At 42.3% G+C, this 16,581-nt stretch overlaps 1 protein-coding gene across 2 annotated transcripts in view; it reads right to left on the bottom strand.

Annotated features, from left to right (window-relative positions):
• Window positions 1-16,581, bottom strand: part of SSBP2 (single stranded DNA binding protein 2) — a 309,712-nt gene that overhangs the window by 32,448 nt on the left and 260,683 nt on the right. For both annotated transcript variants that reach the window (XM_062212479.1, XM_062212480.1), the window contains 4 exons: window positions 14,328-14,394; window positions 13,541-13,611; window positions 7,834-7,901; window positions 152-200 (listed from right to left, as the gene is read on the bottom strand). In XM_062212479.1, coding sequence (XP_062068463.1) covers window positions 152-200; window positions 7,834-7,901; window positions 13,541-13,611; window positions 14,328-14,394 — 255 coding nt within the window. The remainder of the gene's footprint in view (window positions 1-151; window positions 201-7,833; window positions 7,902-13,540; window positions 13,612-14,327; window positions 14,395-16,581) is intronic.

Genomic DNA, 16,581 nt, shown 5'->3' with positions numbered 1-16,581 from the left:
TAAAAATATACACCGATTTTCTTTTTTCAAATGATGAAGAAAAGGTAAATACAACAGTTTTCAAGTCTCTCCAAAGCAGTGGGTTTTGTTTCTGTCAAATATTGCAAAGTGCCAAAAAAAAAAAAACAAAAAAACAAAAAAACCAACTTACTGAATTGGCATTTGTTGGGTTTGGCCAAGGTCTGCCACCACCTGGACCCCTGTAAAACAGTATGAAAAGGGGAGTTTTCACCCATGCTTTGAACATTCACAGTAAATCATAAACTGTAATTACTGGTTACTATCCATACCCAAATTAGTACAGAAACACACTTTTGGAATAAAGTGCATTAAGACATAAATATAAATTATAATCTTGTGACATCAATATAAGAACTACCTCTATCATTCAAAATACAATTACTTATAAAATGCCTAAACATATAATGATTGCAATTATCAAGTTACAAATAAATTAATGCACACAAAAAGCATGTATTTAAGTTGCCTCCTTTTCAAAAATTTGCTATTATGTCTATTAGTCCATCTTTCAGTGCCATTGACACTTTAGTTGCTATTAAGTGAGGAATCACTTTGTGTGTGTGTGTGTGTGTGTGATTTCAGTTCAGGGCGACAGCTAGAGTCAATCTTAGAGAAAAATAGGAGGGAGCTGATGCCAAGGACTGGTATCATATTACCTCATTTTAGGATGACAAAGAACGTCTTGTATTATGTAACTTAAAAGAACATAAAAATCTTTAATAATATTGATATTCAATTAAATCGGTCTCTTCATGCTGCAGTACAAAGTATGCTTGAATAAATAGTCTTAGGAAGAGCTAACTACTGTCACTTGCTCTTCTGTAATTAGAATCATTCAAAATTCTCTTTCCTTCTAATCCTTGAAAGTGATTTATTTTATTTATTTGAAAGACAGAGTTACAGAGAGAGGTAGAGCCAGAGAGGTCTTCCATCCACTGGTTCATTCCCCAGATGGCTCAACAGCCGGAGCTGTGCCCATCTGAAGCCAGGAGCCAGGAGCTTCTTCCTGGTCTCTCTCATGGGTGCAGAGGCCAAAGGACTTGGGCCATCTACTACTGCCATCCCAGGTCATAGCAGAGAGCTGGACTGGAAGAGGAACAGCCGAGACTAGAACTGGTACCCATATGGGATGCTGCCACTGCAGGCCAGGGCTTTAACCCACTGCACCACAGTGCCAGCTCCGAAAGTGAATTTTAAAAATAGATTTATATATTCATTTGAGAGAGAGGAAGAGAGTGAGAGAGAGGGAGAGAAGGGGGTGGGGAGCGTCCATCTGCTTGTTCACTCCCCAGTTTGCTGCAATGGCTAGCACTGAGCTAGGCCCAAGCCAGGAGCTTCAACTGGGTCTCCCACATGGGTGGCAAGGGCCCAAGTTCTTGGGCCATCATCTCCTACTGCTTTTCCTAGGGAGCTGGATTGGAAGTAGAGCAGCCAAGATACAAACTGGTACTCATATGAGATACTGGTGCAGGTGGTGGCTTTGCCCACTATGCTACAATGTCCACTCTTTCTTTTCTTTTCTTTTTTCTTTTTTCTTTTTTTGACAGGCAGAGTTAGACAGGGAGAGAGAGAGAGAGAGAGAAAGGTCTTCCTTTTTCCATCGGTTCACCCCCCAAGTGGCCGGTACGGCCGGTGAGTTGTGCTGATCCGAAGCCAGGAGCCAGATGCTTCCTCCTGGTCTCCCATGCAGGTACAGGGCCCAAGCACTTGGGCCATCCTCCACTGCCTTCCCAGGCCACAGGAGAGAGCTGGACTGGAAGAGGAGCAACCGGGACAGAATCCGGTGCCCCAACCAGGACTAGAACCCGGTGTGCTGGCGCTGCAGGCGGAGGATTAGCCTAGTGAGCCGCGGCACCAGCCACAATGTCCACTCTTGGAGTCTAAGTTTTAATAAAAAAAAAAAAAAAAAAAGAAAGAAAAGAAAATCTCTTGATTCAAGGGACTCTGAACCTGAAGTTTGGAATGTTAGATACAGCGAGTTACTGCATTACCTTACTTACTTGGAATACAGAGAGTTATTCGTAGACTTGTTTCAGGATTTCCAAGGAGCGTAAGCAGTGGGAAGGGCAAGGATTCTGCCCTTGGGGTCTACTAGGAATGCACAAGTGGAATTTTTTTCCCACTCAGGTTGGGGAATTGAAGGGAAGATAAGATTCCGAAGGGGACGGCAAAAGTCTGTGATGGGAGAAGGTGAGGGCACCTGTCTTTCCTCTGCAAATGGCTGCCTCTTCCGGATGACAGCCATGAGCTCCTCACTGACTGCTGGAACACTCTGGAGAGATGATGCTACATGCAGCACCTGTCGTCCCCATGGATAGAAACGAGGGCAAATCACAGGGTGTATGTGATCAAGCACACCCCTGGGCAGCAAGGACCGATCCACGCTAGGACCGATCCACGCTATGACCGATCCACGCTATGACCGATCCACGCTAGGACCGATCCACGCTAGGACCGATCCACGCTATGACCGATCCACGCTATGACCGATCCACGCTATGACCGATCCACGCTATGAGTCTGATGCTGTCACACAGTAAAGACACTGGAAACGTTTGTATTAAGACACAAAGAACCTATCACAGCCAAATCATGGCAAACATATACATGCATACAATGATGCTACCTAAATAATGAGCCCATAATTTTGAAATATTATGACTAAACAAGTATTGTATGAATAGTTTTATGTATAAAATATTTTATTGTTTCAAAATATTAACATGCCAAATTAGATGTTAATGTTATCAGACGTTTTATTTAAATAACATTAAGTTAAACATTAGTAACAGTCTGAAGTAGAATCATGTTTGCCTCAGTTAAATTACAGGAAAAAGCAAATTTGAAGGAAGCCTGTAATTTTGGGTAAGGATGATGTCTTTGATGAAATTAAGGCAATTGTGATTACACGGGGGAGAATCTTCCATAACCCAAAATCACTTCGTTCAAATTTATTTATTTAATTGTAAGGCACAGCAAGAGAGAGAGAAAGACCAAGAGAGTGATCTACTGTTTGCCGGTTCACTTCCCAAATGGTGGCAACATCCAGAGCTGTGCCAGGCTGAAGCCAGGATCCTGGAACCCCCATCTGGGTCTCCCACAAGGGTGGCAAGGAACCTAAGAACTTGAGCCATAACCTGCTGACTCCCAGGGCGCATATTAACAGGAGGGTGGGTCAGAAGCGGAGGTGGGACTCGATCCCAGACACGCTGATACAGGAGGCAGGAGGAGTTCCAAGTAGCATCTTAACTGCTGTGGGAAATGCCCACCACCATTTCCATTCTAAACGACACCTTGTGTAGTTTCTCCTCAGTTTAGAGAATGGACATGTAAAGATTACATATATATGTTATATATACATATATATATCACATATGTAACTATGTATATAAACATACATACAGTATATATTTCATAAAATATGTAATATGTATATAAATATGTATACAAATATATAAAATTATAAATATTACATATGCAAGTATATATGTAATAAATAGAGATGCAGATACCGGTTAGAATACAGTATGTGACTAGCATGGAGCATTGTTCACTCTCCTACTCTAGTGGCAAACGTGAAAAGTGACAAGCTAAAGAAAAACTGCCCAGGTAGGACTCTGGCAGGTCGCTCCTGACCCCCCAACACACAGTTATTTTAGTTAAACAGCTTACAGACTCAGCTTAAGGTAGCACCATTCTAATGCCTTTTCCTTCCAATTTCAAGGAACCCAGTAAGTTAAAAAAAAAAAAGACATGAAGAAAAACACAAATATGAGTCAGGAATACCTGTTTGTCATCAAGCAAAATTACTTTGTTTTGAAGGGTAATGCGTTGTGAAGTGAATTTTGACACAGTTTACTCCATGGACAGCAATGGAGATAAAATGTGCTTATATTTTTATGTCTCTTTAAATTCAATTCTGTTTCGTGGGGGCCACGGTCAAAACAATCATTATTTTCCCTGGTCAGATCTTCCATGCTCCAGAAGTTTCCCTGTTAGCAGGAAACATTCACAGATGTAAAGGTTCACACGCTTGCTGGTCCCGAAAGAAGGCTCATTTACAGAAACCTGAAGAGGTGTAAGACCTCAAACAAAACAGCCGCAAACATGGAGATCACAGTCTGTCAGGTTTAGAGGGTCCTCTACACTGGGTGTGTGGGGTGGCCTAAGCCTCAGCCTTTGGTGCCGGTATCCCACGTGGCTGCCTCTCTTCTGCTCTAGCTCTCTGCTATGGCCTGGGAAACCAGTACAAGACGGCCCCAGCATCTATGTGGGAGACCTGGAAGAAGCTCCTGGCTCCTGGCTTTGGATGGGCCCAGCTCTGCTGGTTGCAGCCATTTGAGGAGTGAACCAGCGGATGGAAGAACTTTCTGTCTCTCCCTCTCTGTAACTCTCTCTCAAATAAAGAAATAAAATCTTTTAAAAAAGAACCATAAATTATATTAATAGTGAAATGTTATGTAATAGAAAATATTTCAAGGTATTTGGAATACTTAAATAAGAAACTCAAACTCAGATATCAATAAAATAATCATATTAAAAATTTTAGATGTAGCATTTAAGATACCACTTGGGACACCCACATCCTGTGTCGGAGTGTCTTGGTTCAAGTTTCTGCTCTGCTTCTGATTCCCACATCCTGTTGCTATGCGCCCTGGGAGGCATCAGATGATGGCTTGTGCCCCTGGGCTCCCGTCACCCACCTAGAAGACCTGGGTTGTACTCCCAACTCCTGCTTTTGGCCTCGCCCAGCTCTGACTGTTGTAGGCATTTGAGGAGTGAACCAGGGAATAGATTTCTCCCTCTGTCTCTATCCCAAATAGATCTAATACTAAAAATTTTTACAAGGGCTATATTTAAAAATAAATAGAATTTGAGCCATATTTTTAGTCTTCATAGTCTGAGGAATTAGATGTATACATATTTGTAATGCTTAAGTATAAGTGAGAAAGGAACTAAGCGATTTTAAGTAGTCATTTGAACCTCTCAATGGTTATATGAAAATAATTTTTTTCTCTACCTGCTAAAAGAGATTCACCTGAAGTTGATCATCTGGCAATTATAACGCGGACTAATATACAAAGTGATATTGAATACATTCCTAATATTTAGTGACAACTCAGGGCTGGTCATAGTATTCAAAATGCATACCTTTTGGGCCGGCGCTGTGGTGCAGTGGGTTAGGGCCCAGCCTGCAGCACCAGTATCCCATGTGGGAAGGCAGCGGAAGACAGCCCAGGTACTTGGACCACTGCCACTCATGTGGGAGACCCGGAGGGAGGTTTTGGCTCCTGGCTTTGGTCTGGCCAAGTTCTGACCTTTAGAGCCATTTGGGGAGTGAATCAATGGATGGAAGACCTTTCTCTCTGTCTCTCTCTCTCTGAAACTCTTTTTTTTCTTTCTTTTTTTTGACAGGCAGAGCTAGACAGTGAGAGAGAGAGAGAGAGAGAGAGAGAGAGAGAGAGAGAGAGAGAGAGAGAAAGGTCCTACTTTCTGTTGGTTCACCCCCTAAATGGCCACCACAGCCGGTGTGCTGCAGCTGGCACGCTGCGCCGATCTGAAGCCAGGAGCCAGGTGCTTCCTCCTGGTCTCCCATGCAGGTGTAGGGTCCAAGCACTTGGGCCATCCTCCACTGCCTTCCCGGGCCATAGCAGAGAGCTGGACTGGAAGAGGAGCATCCAGGACAGAATCTGGTGCCCTGACCGGGACTAGAACCCCGGGTGCCGGCGCCGCAGGCGGAGGATTAGCCTAGTAAGCCGCGGCGCTGGCCTGAAACTCTTTCAAATAAATAAAATAAATCTTTAAAAATATATATATGCTTCTTACAACTTGGCAGAGTACACAAATTTACATTCCTTAAAACCTATTATATTTAAAAGCAACTATCTTGGGGCAGCATGTGGCACAGCAGGTTAGGTGCTACCTCAGGTGCCAGCATCTCAAATGAGCACTGGTTCCAGTTCTGGCTGCTCCACTTCTGATCCAGCTCCCAGCTAGGGTGCTTAGGAAGGCAGCGCAGGATGGCCCAAGTGCTTGGGCCCCTGCCATCCAGATGGAGTTCCTGGGAGACCCAGATGGAGTTCCTGGCTCCTGGCTTTGGCCCGGCCGAGCTCTGGCCTTTGCAGCCGTTTGGGGAGTAAATCAATGGATGGAAGATCTCTCTCCCTTTCTGTCTCTCCCTTCTGTCTCCATAATTTTGCCTTTCAAATAATAAAATAATTTTTTTAAAAGTGAGAATATCATATAGACAAATTTTTTAAATTAACTCTCTCTTACTGGTAAGAATTCTATCCTTTGTTGTAAGCACAAAACATCATTCATTCCTTTCTGTGACAACCATTAATAAAGGCCTTTGAAGAATTTAACAAAAGTCAGGTTTCATGTCTACACATTTTTATTTTACAACAAAAGATGTGACAGGAAAATGTGACCTACTTTTCCGCTCGGTTCTGTTAGTTTTGAGTTTAGCTGCTACTCACCTATTAACCTATTTTTAATTTTAGGAAAATTTCCCTTTCATGAAAATGGGTTTCAGAAACTTCAAAAAAAAAAAAAAGAAAAAGAAAAAGAAAAACCCCGTACATCAACACAGCTTATTTCCCGTATTTATTCCATGCCATGCAACAAGAGCAGCATTGTAAAACACAGACTGGAGGAGACACACGTTGGGGGTGCACCCTCACTCCAACACAGGTCACATTCACTCTATCTGGAAAGCTTCTTAGGCCACATCCTGGACAACTGAACAATTTGCATAATGAAAAATAAATAAAAGTTCCCTAATAAACCATATTATATTGGTAAACAGAAATGACAGCAGGGCCGGCGCTGTGGTGCAGTGGGTTAAAGCCCTGGCCTGAAGTGCCGGCATCCCATATGGGCGCCGGTTCTTGGCTCAGCTGCTCCTCTTCCGATGCAGCTCTCTGCTGTGGCCTCGGTAAGCAGCAGAAGATGGCCCAAGTGCTTGGGCCCCTGCACCCAAGTGGGAGACCTGGAATAAGCTCCTGGCTCCTGGCTTCAGATTGGCTCAGTTCCACCCGTTGCGGCCATCTGGCGAATGAACCAGCGGATGGAAGACCTCTCTCTCTCTCTCTCTGCCTCTCTCTATAACTCTTTAGAATAAATAAAATAAATCTTAAAAAAAAAAAAAAAAAAACAGAAATGACAGAAGCAAACTACTCTCGCTGGGTTAGAAAGACCTTCCCAGTAAAAGGAGGAAACAAAACAAAGCCCTCTCACTTCCTCCTATCCAAGTACATCTTGAATTTTCCTTTTTTTAACATTTTTAAATCCAGGAACACAGTGATGCTTCCCACCCTCCCTCCCTCCTGCCCAGGCTCCAACCCTTCTTCCTCCTCCCTCTCCCATTCCCACTGTGAATTTTTACAAAGCTCCGTTTTTAGAAGCAACGTCACCCTGTGCCATGGGCAGTCCTTGAACACAGGATACACTGTGGGAGGCGGTTCTGCCTGTGTTGTCAGTCAAGTTACAGTAAAGGCACGTCTGTGCGTATAGGGGTCAGACCCCCCTCGTCAGGAAGCGCTGAACGTCTGTTACTGCCCTGGTGTCCACGTACTTATCAAAAAGAAACGGACTGCGGCTGGTGACTTACGGCACCTGAAAAGCTTGCAATGAAGGAGGAAGCAGGCGAGAGGTGAGGCTGCGGGAACGAGGCCCACACCACAGCTCTCGCGCAGTTCCCTGCTGGTCTGCCCTGGGCCTGAGGAGCCCAGCTGCTTTTACAAACGAGGGTGATGTCGGACAAGGGAAAACACAACACTTGACTCAACAGAAGAAAATCGGTTGGCTTACATGTTCATCCCAGGCATTCCGGGGCCACCTAGAGCATTCAGTGGGGGTCTCATGGCACCGCCATAGCTCTGTAATGATAACCAAGGGTCAGACTACCACAAAACAAAAAAACAAAACCAAAGAGGAGGGGGAAAGAAAGGAGAGCTGGTTAATGACTTCCCTACATGACTCCTGACTGGATAAGGCCTGTGTAATTCATTCTCTGAGGGATCCACTCTTGCAGTTTTGTTTCTGTTTTAACCCTTACTTCGGTTTGTGTGTTTCTGAACAATACATGAACATGGAAGGTCATCAGAGTATGTGACATGATTAAGCTATGACTAATTATAATACTCGACAGATCTTCATTAATTTCATACTGTTTGTGTAATAGTGAATTTATCAAATAAAAAATTGTTTTAAAGACCACATTTTTCAAAATGTTTGAAATTGTCAGACTTTTTACATAAATAAATAAATATAAAACAGGCAAATCCAATCCCAGAAAGTTGAATACAAACTTCTATTCACAAAATAACATCCAACAGAGAAATGCACTCACACACAAACACACAAAGTAGATGAAAAGCAAAGTATACTCGAAATATGCATGCAGGACTTACACAGCTCCATAAACTTCAGTATTTATTACGTGCATTCAAAGCACTAAAAACGCTCTCCTAGTTCAACACACACATTGCGATCATTTAAGTCCAGTGGCCCTAGGGCCAAAGGGCTAGTTCTGCCACTGTCAAAATGACGTATCTTGACCTACCCCCGGGTTTCACACTTGGCTTTGGGACACCCCGATTCTGCCAACTATTCTGATGCCAGTTTTCTTTGCTGGCTCCTTTTTATTTTGCTAACTCTTTAAAAACGTGGCTTTTCTCCCAGTTCCTGCTACAGCATTCTTTTCAGCACACACACATTTATGTTATCGTTTTTTGGGAGCTATTTGTGCGTGGCACCCCAGTCTGAATGCTCTGTCACAGCCCCTCCAGGGCTCCAGGGTAACTCGTGGTGGAGCTCCTTTGGGCCTGTTTCCTGTCTGGATACCTCACTCTCAACACACAAGGGGACCTCAAAGAATTTGTGGGAAAATGGAATTAAAAATACAAGTTTTTCCTCCCTGTATGTGTAAAATATGTTTTATGAAAAAAACTATATGGATCTCGATTGACTTGTACAGAAAATAAACTCCTACTTTTCATTCCATTTCTACAGAGTTTCTTTTGAAGTACTCTTGTATTCAAAGTCAAGGCAGCGTCTCTCCTCCTGGGGGAGTTCTTCCGCAGCCTCCCACAGCCAGCTCTCTGGCATCACTTCCACCACAGTCCAGGCTGAGAAGGTCCAAGAGCCCCTTGACGGCTGTGCTTTCTTTCAACCCCAAGTCAGTTAGCAAAGTCCTAGCATCCATCTTTGTCATACCCAGAAGACTTCTTTTATTTAGTTCAAGTCTGATTAGTGTCTCCCCGCCCTAATCTGTTTTCTCTATACCTCCTCGAGAGCTGTCCTACAACTCAGTATGACCCAGGTCACCTAGAAGCTATGGCAACCCACACCACCTGTCGAATGAGTCGAAACTCCTTGGTAGGACTCTATGAGTTGGGCGCGGCCAGCGCCAGCCTAAGCTCCCTGTTCTTATTTCCTGTGGTGCTCCTCTCCATACCAGGCTCCCAACCATGTACTCTAGCCTACGGATTTCCCGAAGTTCACTGTCATACTCATGCTAACTCATCTTCCTTGGCCTTGGGGGGTCGTAGAGGAAATAAATCAGTGAGAGGAAGGCTGTTAACTCCAGAGAGTAAGCCACAGTTGATAAGGAGAATGACCTAGTCATCTCTTTGCTTATTGCTTTTACTTACAGGAAATCTTACTTAACTACCCCCAGTGGAGAGCTACGACGAGACAGAGGACTGGTTTCCATGCATGTGTGAGCCATTAGGTGGGAGGACAGCCACCTCCCTTCACCTCTGGGTCCAGGAAGGTGGTGGCAAGGGAGCTCAGGAAGAAAGCCAGGGACTGGAAACAATCTGCATCTAAGTATCCTAGACATGCCTCACAGGGAAGACCTCCCCTCACTCTTGGTCTCCGCGGACCTTTTCCTATCCAGGGAAGATACCAGTTTTCCTTGCAGCTCCGGAGGTGGACAGACACTGCTGGAATCTCTGTGGCCACCACCCCGTGCCCTCTGTCCCTCTTTCTGTATGTGTGTGGTCTCTGGTCAGTAATTCTCTCAATAGAATGCAATTTTAATTTCCTTATCTGTGTTGTGATAATTCAGCCTCCCTTTTCGACTTCTTGGAGGATAAAATGAAATACAGAGCACTTATCATAATGCTTGGTAAATTAAAAGTGTAGCATTTGATGCTCAAAAACTTTAGCTGCCAGCTTCTTATTATCCCAGTCAACACAGAAACAACTTAGAGTCCTCTTTTCTGTCCCCGTGCGCCCTCAGCGCTAACAGATCTACTTGCCTGGCTACATTTATGTCGTGAATCACAAGTGCGCTTCTTTCCTAGACTTCTTCTATTATATAGTCGTTCTTCTCTATGTATCTGCATCTCTTGATAAACAATAAGAGCCCTGAAGGCAGAGAATGTTTTACTCCTCTTTGTACACTCAATGCTCAAGTATTGTGTCAGGCACACAGCAAGCCTTCAACACATGATGGGCTAATGAGACTGAACTGTCATTGGAAATGGGCCAGAAGTTATTCAATGTAGGATTATTCAAGATATTGACAACATATTTTCACTTCTGAACTAATCTAAAGAAGAAGAAATCAGGAAGATAGGTGGGAATGACAATGGCTTCCCGAGCGGTTTCCACACAGGCGGGACGGGAAGCGCTAGCTCAGGGTGGCGGGATGTGAAGGCTCACGTAACAGCACAACTCCATCTGGCCTGATCTCGCCCAGTGCAAAATGGCTGTGCATATGCTGCCTGGGGAGTCTAGGAAGTCGTCTCAAGACTGGGCAGCTTAGTTTCTAGAAATTTCTTCCAAGTACTGAGCTGACGTCTACCACCTTAGACCCGAACGTGCAGAATCGGTTGAGTCTCTTTTTACATGAGAGCCCATCAGAGATTATTTGCATCTTATTCTTTCTCTACCTCAGTAACTGGTTTGGAAATCCTGTGTTCCCACTTGTAGATAACATATTTATCTTTCAGATTCCAAGAAGAATTAGAACTATTTGGGTGGTGGTAAATTTTTCTGTGAGTTACAAGGCATTCACTGAGCTTAAGAACACAGGTTCACTAAGTCCATCTTATTACAAAAGCAAGTACAAAAGTGACTTCAAATATGATTTAGGAAAGACACTCTTCGTCCTTAAAGAGATAATTTTGCTTTTCTATTGAAAGGCCACTGATACAAATTTAAAAGTCATGTACTATTACTGTCATTGCAATTAAAATAGAGGGTGGGAAAAATGCCTGCTTTTGTGACATACTTATATTTCTTCATCCATGCAAAATGTTTGAGTTGCACATTTACTATGTTCTATGTATGCATCTTGTCTACAGAAACAGCATTTTCAAAGAATCACTAGATTATAGATACTCCTTCATTTTGAGAATTCAGTTGTTCTGACAGGTAACTACCACCCCCTTTTACCACTTAAGCCCCAAATATTATGCATGTACAGATTTTTTAAATAAAATTACCTGCAGATTTCAGTTTAGAGTACACACATTTTGTATGCCAGGTGTTAGGAAGTACACACATCACAGCACTCCCTCATTCCAAGTGAAGGTCACCTGACTCTGCTCCTATTGTGTCATTCACATGCTCTGATTCCTCTTTCACTTAAATGCAGATGTATAATTTCCTTTAACTCTTTTACTTTGTATACAGCGATTTTCGACAGTAACTGTGGGTATTTCTGATTTGGGAGATCAGTTCAGACCGAAATATCCTGCCCCTCATATGGTACAGAAACAGACAGGAAGGAGGGTGCTGCTTATCTAAATGGAAGAAATAAACTACTCTCTCTGGCTTTGAAAACGTGAAGAAAGAATGCACACTAGCATTACAAAGCTTTTAACACTCATCAATAAGAGATCACTCATCACAGTAATCTGTTACTTTCTCCTGTAATTTACATTTAGCACAAACATATAGCTGTTTAGAACAAGCCTATAAAGACCAATATGCTTTTTATTTCTGCATTTTTCAAACAAGATGTTCATAAAGCTTAGGCAAGCACTGCTATAACTCTTCAAACACTGCAAAGCTGACTCAAATCAGATTCTAGTTTCTAAAACATTAAAAGCTAATACTACTAATAATTTGGGATGATGAAGGCTTAAGGAGAAGCTGAAAAACAAGGGAACTGAATGAAGAATGAGAACTAAATTATAAGCATGGAATTTTTTATGTTTATTTAAAATAGACCTATCTATTAAGAAAATCTCTCCCAAAAAAAAAAAAAATCTTTTAGGTTCTGCACAGCCAAATTGGTTGGCTTAGTTTATTAAAGACTAAAAGTATGATTAGTCAATGAAATATCCCACGGAGTTTGTAATTTGTAATTGCTATGAACAGTTCAGCGATGGTGGGTTAACACAATCATTTCCAACATGAGTAGGAGTTGGGAAAAGTAATTTGGATATCAGAATGAAAGTTTAATAAAACCTTAAGAAAATTCATAGGAAAGAACTGACCCTAAATAAAAACATGCTGGTTTCATCTGGATTTGGGTCTGCCAGATATTAATATGGTTAGTTTTTTTCTTTTTAATGTAACATGGCATCTTTGCAAAATTTGGCTCTAAGTTGCATGCCTCAGTAGAGTTCATACATATTATTGTGTGCTCGCTGGAAACATCTGAGTCACAATCACATTATTTGGGAATTTGGTTCTTAAGTTTTTGACTCCTTAGGGGCCACAACGAAACACGTGGTTTATTCTTTAAGAGGAGATACATGAAACAAGCCCCTAAAACTGTCACTTACAACGCTGTTCTTGGAAGGGAAAAGTAAGTAAATTCATTCTTTCACCATCTTTATAACACGCTCGCCTCTTTCCCGTGAGTCAGAAATCTAAAGCTCTGGATTTTACATTGCTTTAAGATACAACACCACACACATAATTCCTATTGCAACCAATTTTCCCGAGGGGGGGGGTGAAGGAAAGAGAGAGGAACTGATGTTTTAGCTAAAATAAACAATACAACACCACTCTGGAACAGCACAGACAGAGTCGACCTCAGTGTACAGCTCTGGGAGGTTTTGGGAGAACTTGGCCAACGTGTGCTGTAAGCTGAGTATTATCACGCTTCTTCCGTAAGACTCATTTTAACGTTGATTTCTGAAAGATTCTCTAATAGTTTCCCTAGTGGACAAAGAAATATGGCTGTATATATATAAACTGTCAACCATGCCAATGATGTTCTTTAAAACATGTATAGATTTTTTTTTCCCAATTCTATTTGATACTTTGAACCAAGTGGGTTTCATTTAATGTAGTCACTTCCTTAGTGTAACCAGCAAAAGGGTGATAGCTGTCTTTTTATGCTACTTTAATTTATTCTTAGAGTACATTTTTCATATATTACAAGACACCATAAAAACACATTTTGCTGTTGCATCAATGTGGACATGTCACAAATATTACAGCCTCAAGATCCTCTATTGAAACTTTAACATCTGAAAGCTCACGAGCTGATACAGTTTATAGATGAAGATGAAAAGCTCAACCTGATCTTTCTACACAGATGTTTTACCTGTGGTCCTAAGGGCACCATTCCTCGTGGGGGAGTCATTCTCTGCATTGGCCCACCCATATTTGGATGTCCTGAAAAAGTAAGAAGAGGTTAGCAGTGTAGTGGCCATGGGGGCTCAACCCAAGGCTGGCAGCTGCTTCTCGCTAGGTACAAGGTTGCTCACCAGGTATCTGAGTGACTGACACCATCACATCCTGGTTCCTGGCCACTTGTCTGCTTCTGACCACTGCCTACCCACACCCTCCATTAGCGTCTCGGTTGACATTTTCTCCCACCGCTGTGTTGAACGACCTCTCTCACCCTATTTGCTCCTCTTTTCCTGAGCAGTACAATGGAGTCTTACACTTCGCGTGGTACCCAGATACTGCCATGGAGGAAGGTGATGACTGGGAATGTTAACCTGAGGTCATGTGTTGCTAGATCCCCTCTTCCTTCTGCTCACCTTTCACGTCACTAGCCCCTCCATCCGAAAAAGGCAGAGGGAATCCCAAGGGATATAACCACTGAGCTCCTACTTGTTAAAGGTTACAGAAAAGGTTTTAGACGTTATTTGTTATAATACAGAGTTTTGGAAACTTGTGTATTCTTTTGTTATGTCACCAGCACCCTTACTATCACACATAACTAACAGTTAGCTGAAGATATAAACTAGTCAGCCATGTTACCTGAAGAAATGCAACTGGTATAACAACATACCACTTATACTAGCAACACTTTAACAACGACCACCAAAAGGATTTCTTCTGTGGTTCTACACGTTGGTTTCCTCTCACGTGCGAGCAGTTACCTTGTTGTCGGGTTGGGTCCATTCCACTGGGGAGTAATGGCTGACTTCCTGGGACACCTCCAAGTGCCTGCCAATGCAACCAAACAAAATGAAAACAGTACTGTCAGTATTTGTGAAACCAGTGCTTCAACAGTCCCCTTTAAAACTCTGTACAATAATTACAGAGCACTTGGAGATTTCTTGAGGTTTCTGGCATTCCACGTGCATTTAGAATTTGTAGAGAATATATATCTAGTATAAGTTCTTGGTTATAGAAAAATTCCACTTTGCCCCATTCTGTGGCAAACGAAATATGTATTTTGGGAGAATAAAAATCTACATAGAAACTACCCTATCTGTTCCTGAGAAGTATCATGTCTTTTCCAAAAATTAATTTATCAGTTAATTTACTTACATAATACTGGAATAACTGATTTTTTCCCCTGAAATTTAAGCTCTTTATTTTTATAGAACATTTCATTCATCTGAGAATGCAACAGCAGCAGGACAAAATGCCAAGGGGTCAACACATTTTTTTTGGAGTTAACATTTTCTCTAAAAAACTATTTAGAAAAATACTTCAATTAGGTTCAAACAATACAGTTGTATGGGAAAAGAGAACAGGTATGGAAAAAGATGGAAATTAAGCAAGGTTTGTTTTTTGTGGGGAAAGATACTGGATCATGAGTTCCAACAGTTGTCTGAGCAGCACTCAGAACTGGGCTGGTTCTAAACTACTGAAGCCGGGGGACACCATAAGCACATCGATAAATAAACAGAATCCCACAGGTGGTGAGAATTTCTTTTTACATTATTTTTTATTTGTATACATTTTATAAATACAACTCTAGGCGTAGTAATTCTTCCCACTGTACCCACCCTCCCACCCCTCTTCCTCTTCCCAGTCTTGTTTATTACTAAGATCTATTTTCATTTAACTTTGCATACAGCGTAACTATTCTAGGTAGAGGTCAGCACTTTGTATGAAGGGGAAAAAGATAAAGAGAGAAAACAAATCAAAACAAATCAAAACAAAAACAAAACTAAAAAAAGAGAATATATTAAAAAAAATAAGAGCAAAAGCTGCTCCTCAACAGCCCAGACAAGGGCTGGTCAAAGTCCTTCCACTTCGATGGCAACTTCACTTTTTTTTTTTTTTTTTGAAATTTTATTATTTTTAAAATGGAACCCAAAAATGGTACATCTTTTGCGAACACTTAGACATAACTATAATTTGTGTGACATAAGAATATCCTCCACTTAACACACTAAAATGATGGAATTCTTTGAGAACAAGTTTTACTATAAGTCTCACAATACAGCTCTTTGAGGACAGAGGTCCTGCGCGGGAAGTTAGTGCATGGTGACTCTAGTTGTTTATTTAACAGTTAGCATTCTTATGTATGATGTCAGTGATCACCCAAGGCTCTTGACATGAGCTTCCTAGGCTACGGAAGCCTTTTGAATCCACAAACTCCTTCAGGGTTTCGACAAGGCCACAGGCAAAGTGGAGGCTCTCTCCTCCCTTCAGAGAGAAGCACATCCTTTGGTGGCTGCTGCTTTCCATTGCGGTCTCGCCCACGAGGTCCATCACGTAGGTCTTTCTTTGCCACAGTGTCTTGGCTTTCTATGCCTGAAACGCTCCCCTATAAAGGTCCCCTGGTATATGTAAAAGCAGGCAAATGCTATCTAAAAAGTAAAAATAGTCAAATGCTTCAACACAAACTTCACATGGAAGAACCTACACACCCAGATCACAGCTGTCTCGCCATGGCTGTCCCTGAGGTGGGGGAAGGACTGCCATTTCTCAAGCCCTTTTAGTGCTTCTGGTGAGTGTTTGCTTACAAGCACATCCAATACTTAGCTCCCGAGTTCCTTCTGTGCGACCTGTCCCTGCTTACCTCTCCAGCCTGAGTTCTTGCCAGTGTCCCATTGACATGTTAACTTCCAGCCACACCAAGCTTTCTAGGTTTTTTTTTTTTTCTATTCTTCTGTTCCTTCCATCAACAATATCTAAATGCCAACCGTTAAAAACAAAACAGAAAAACTAAACTGGAAACTCTCTCCTTCCAGGGAGCTCACAGACCCTTTGGTGGCTGCTGCTGGCCTCTTTCAGATCTCAGTTTCGGGATCACCACCTACAAACCGCTTCCCTGGGCTCCAGGCTGGAGTTCAGTCTGCCATCCTTCTATGTGCACATGCGCATGTGGATTTAATACTTTCAAACCCAGAGCAAAATTGCACAAACAGTACACAGCATCCCCGTGTATCTTGG

Source organism: Lepus europaeus, chromosome 15 (assembly GCF_033115175.1).
Source record: "Lepus europaeus isolate LE1 chromosome 15, mLepTim1.pri, whole genome shotgun sequence".
NCBI lineage: Eukaryota > Metazoa > Chordata > Mammalia > Lagomorpha > Leporidae > Lepus > Lepus europaeus.
Note: the sequence above shows the minus strand (reverse complement) of the source record. Positions and strands in the feature narration are given on the sequence as shown.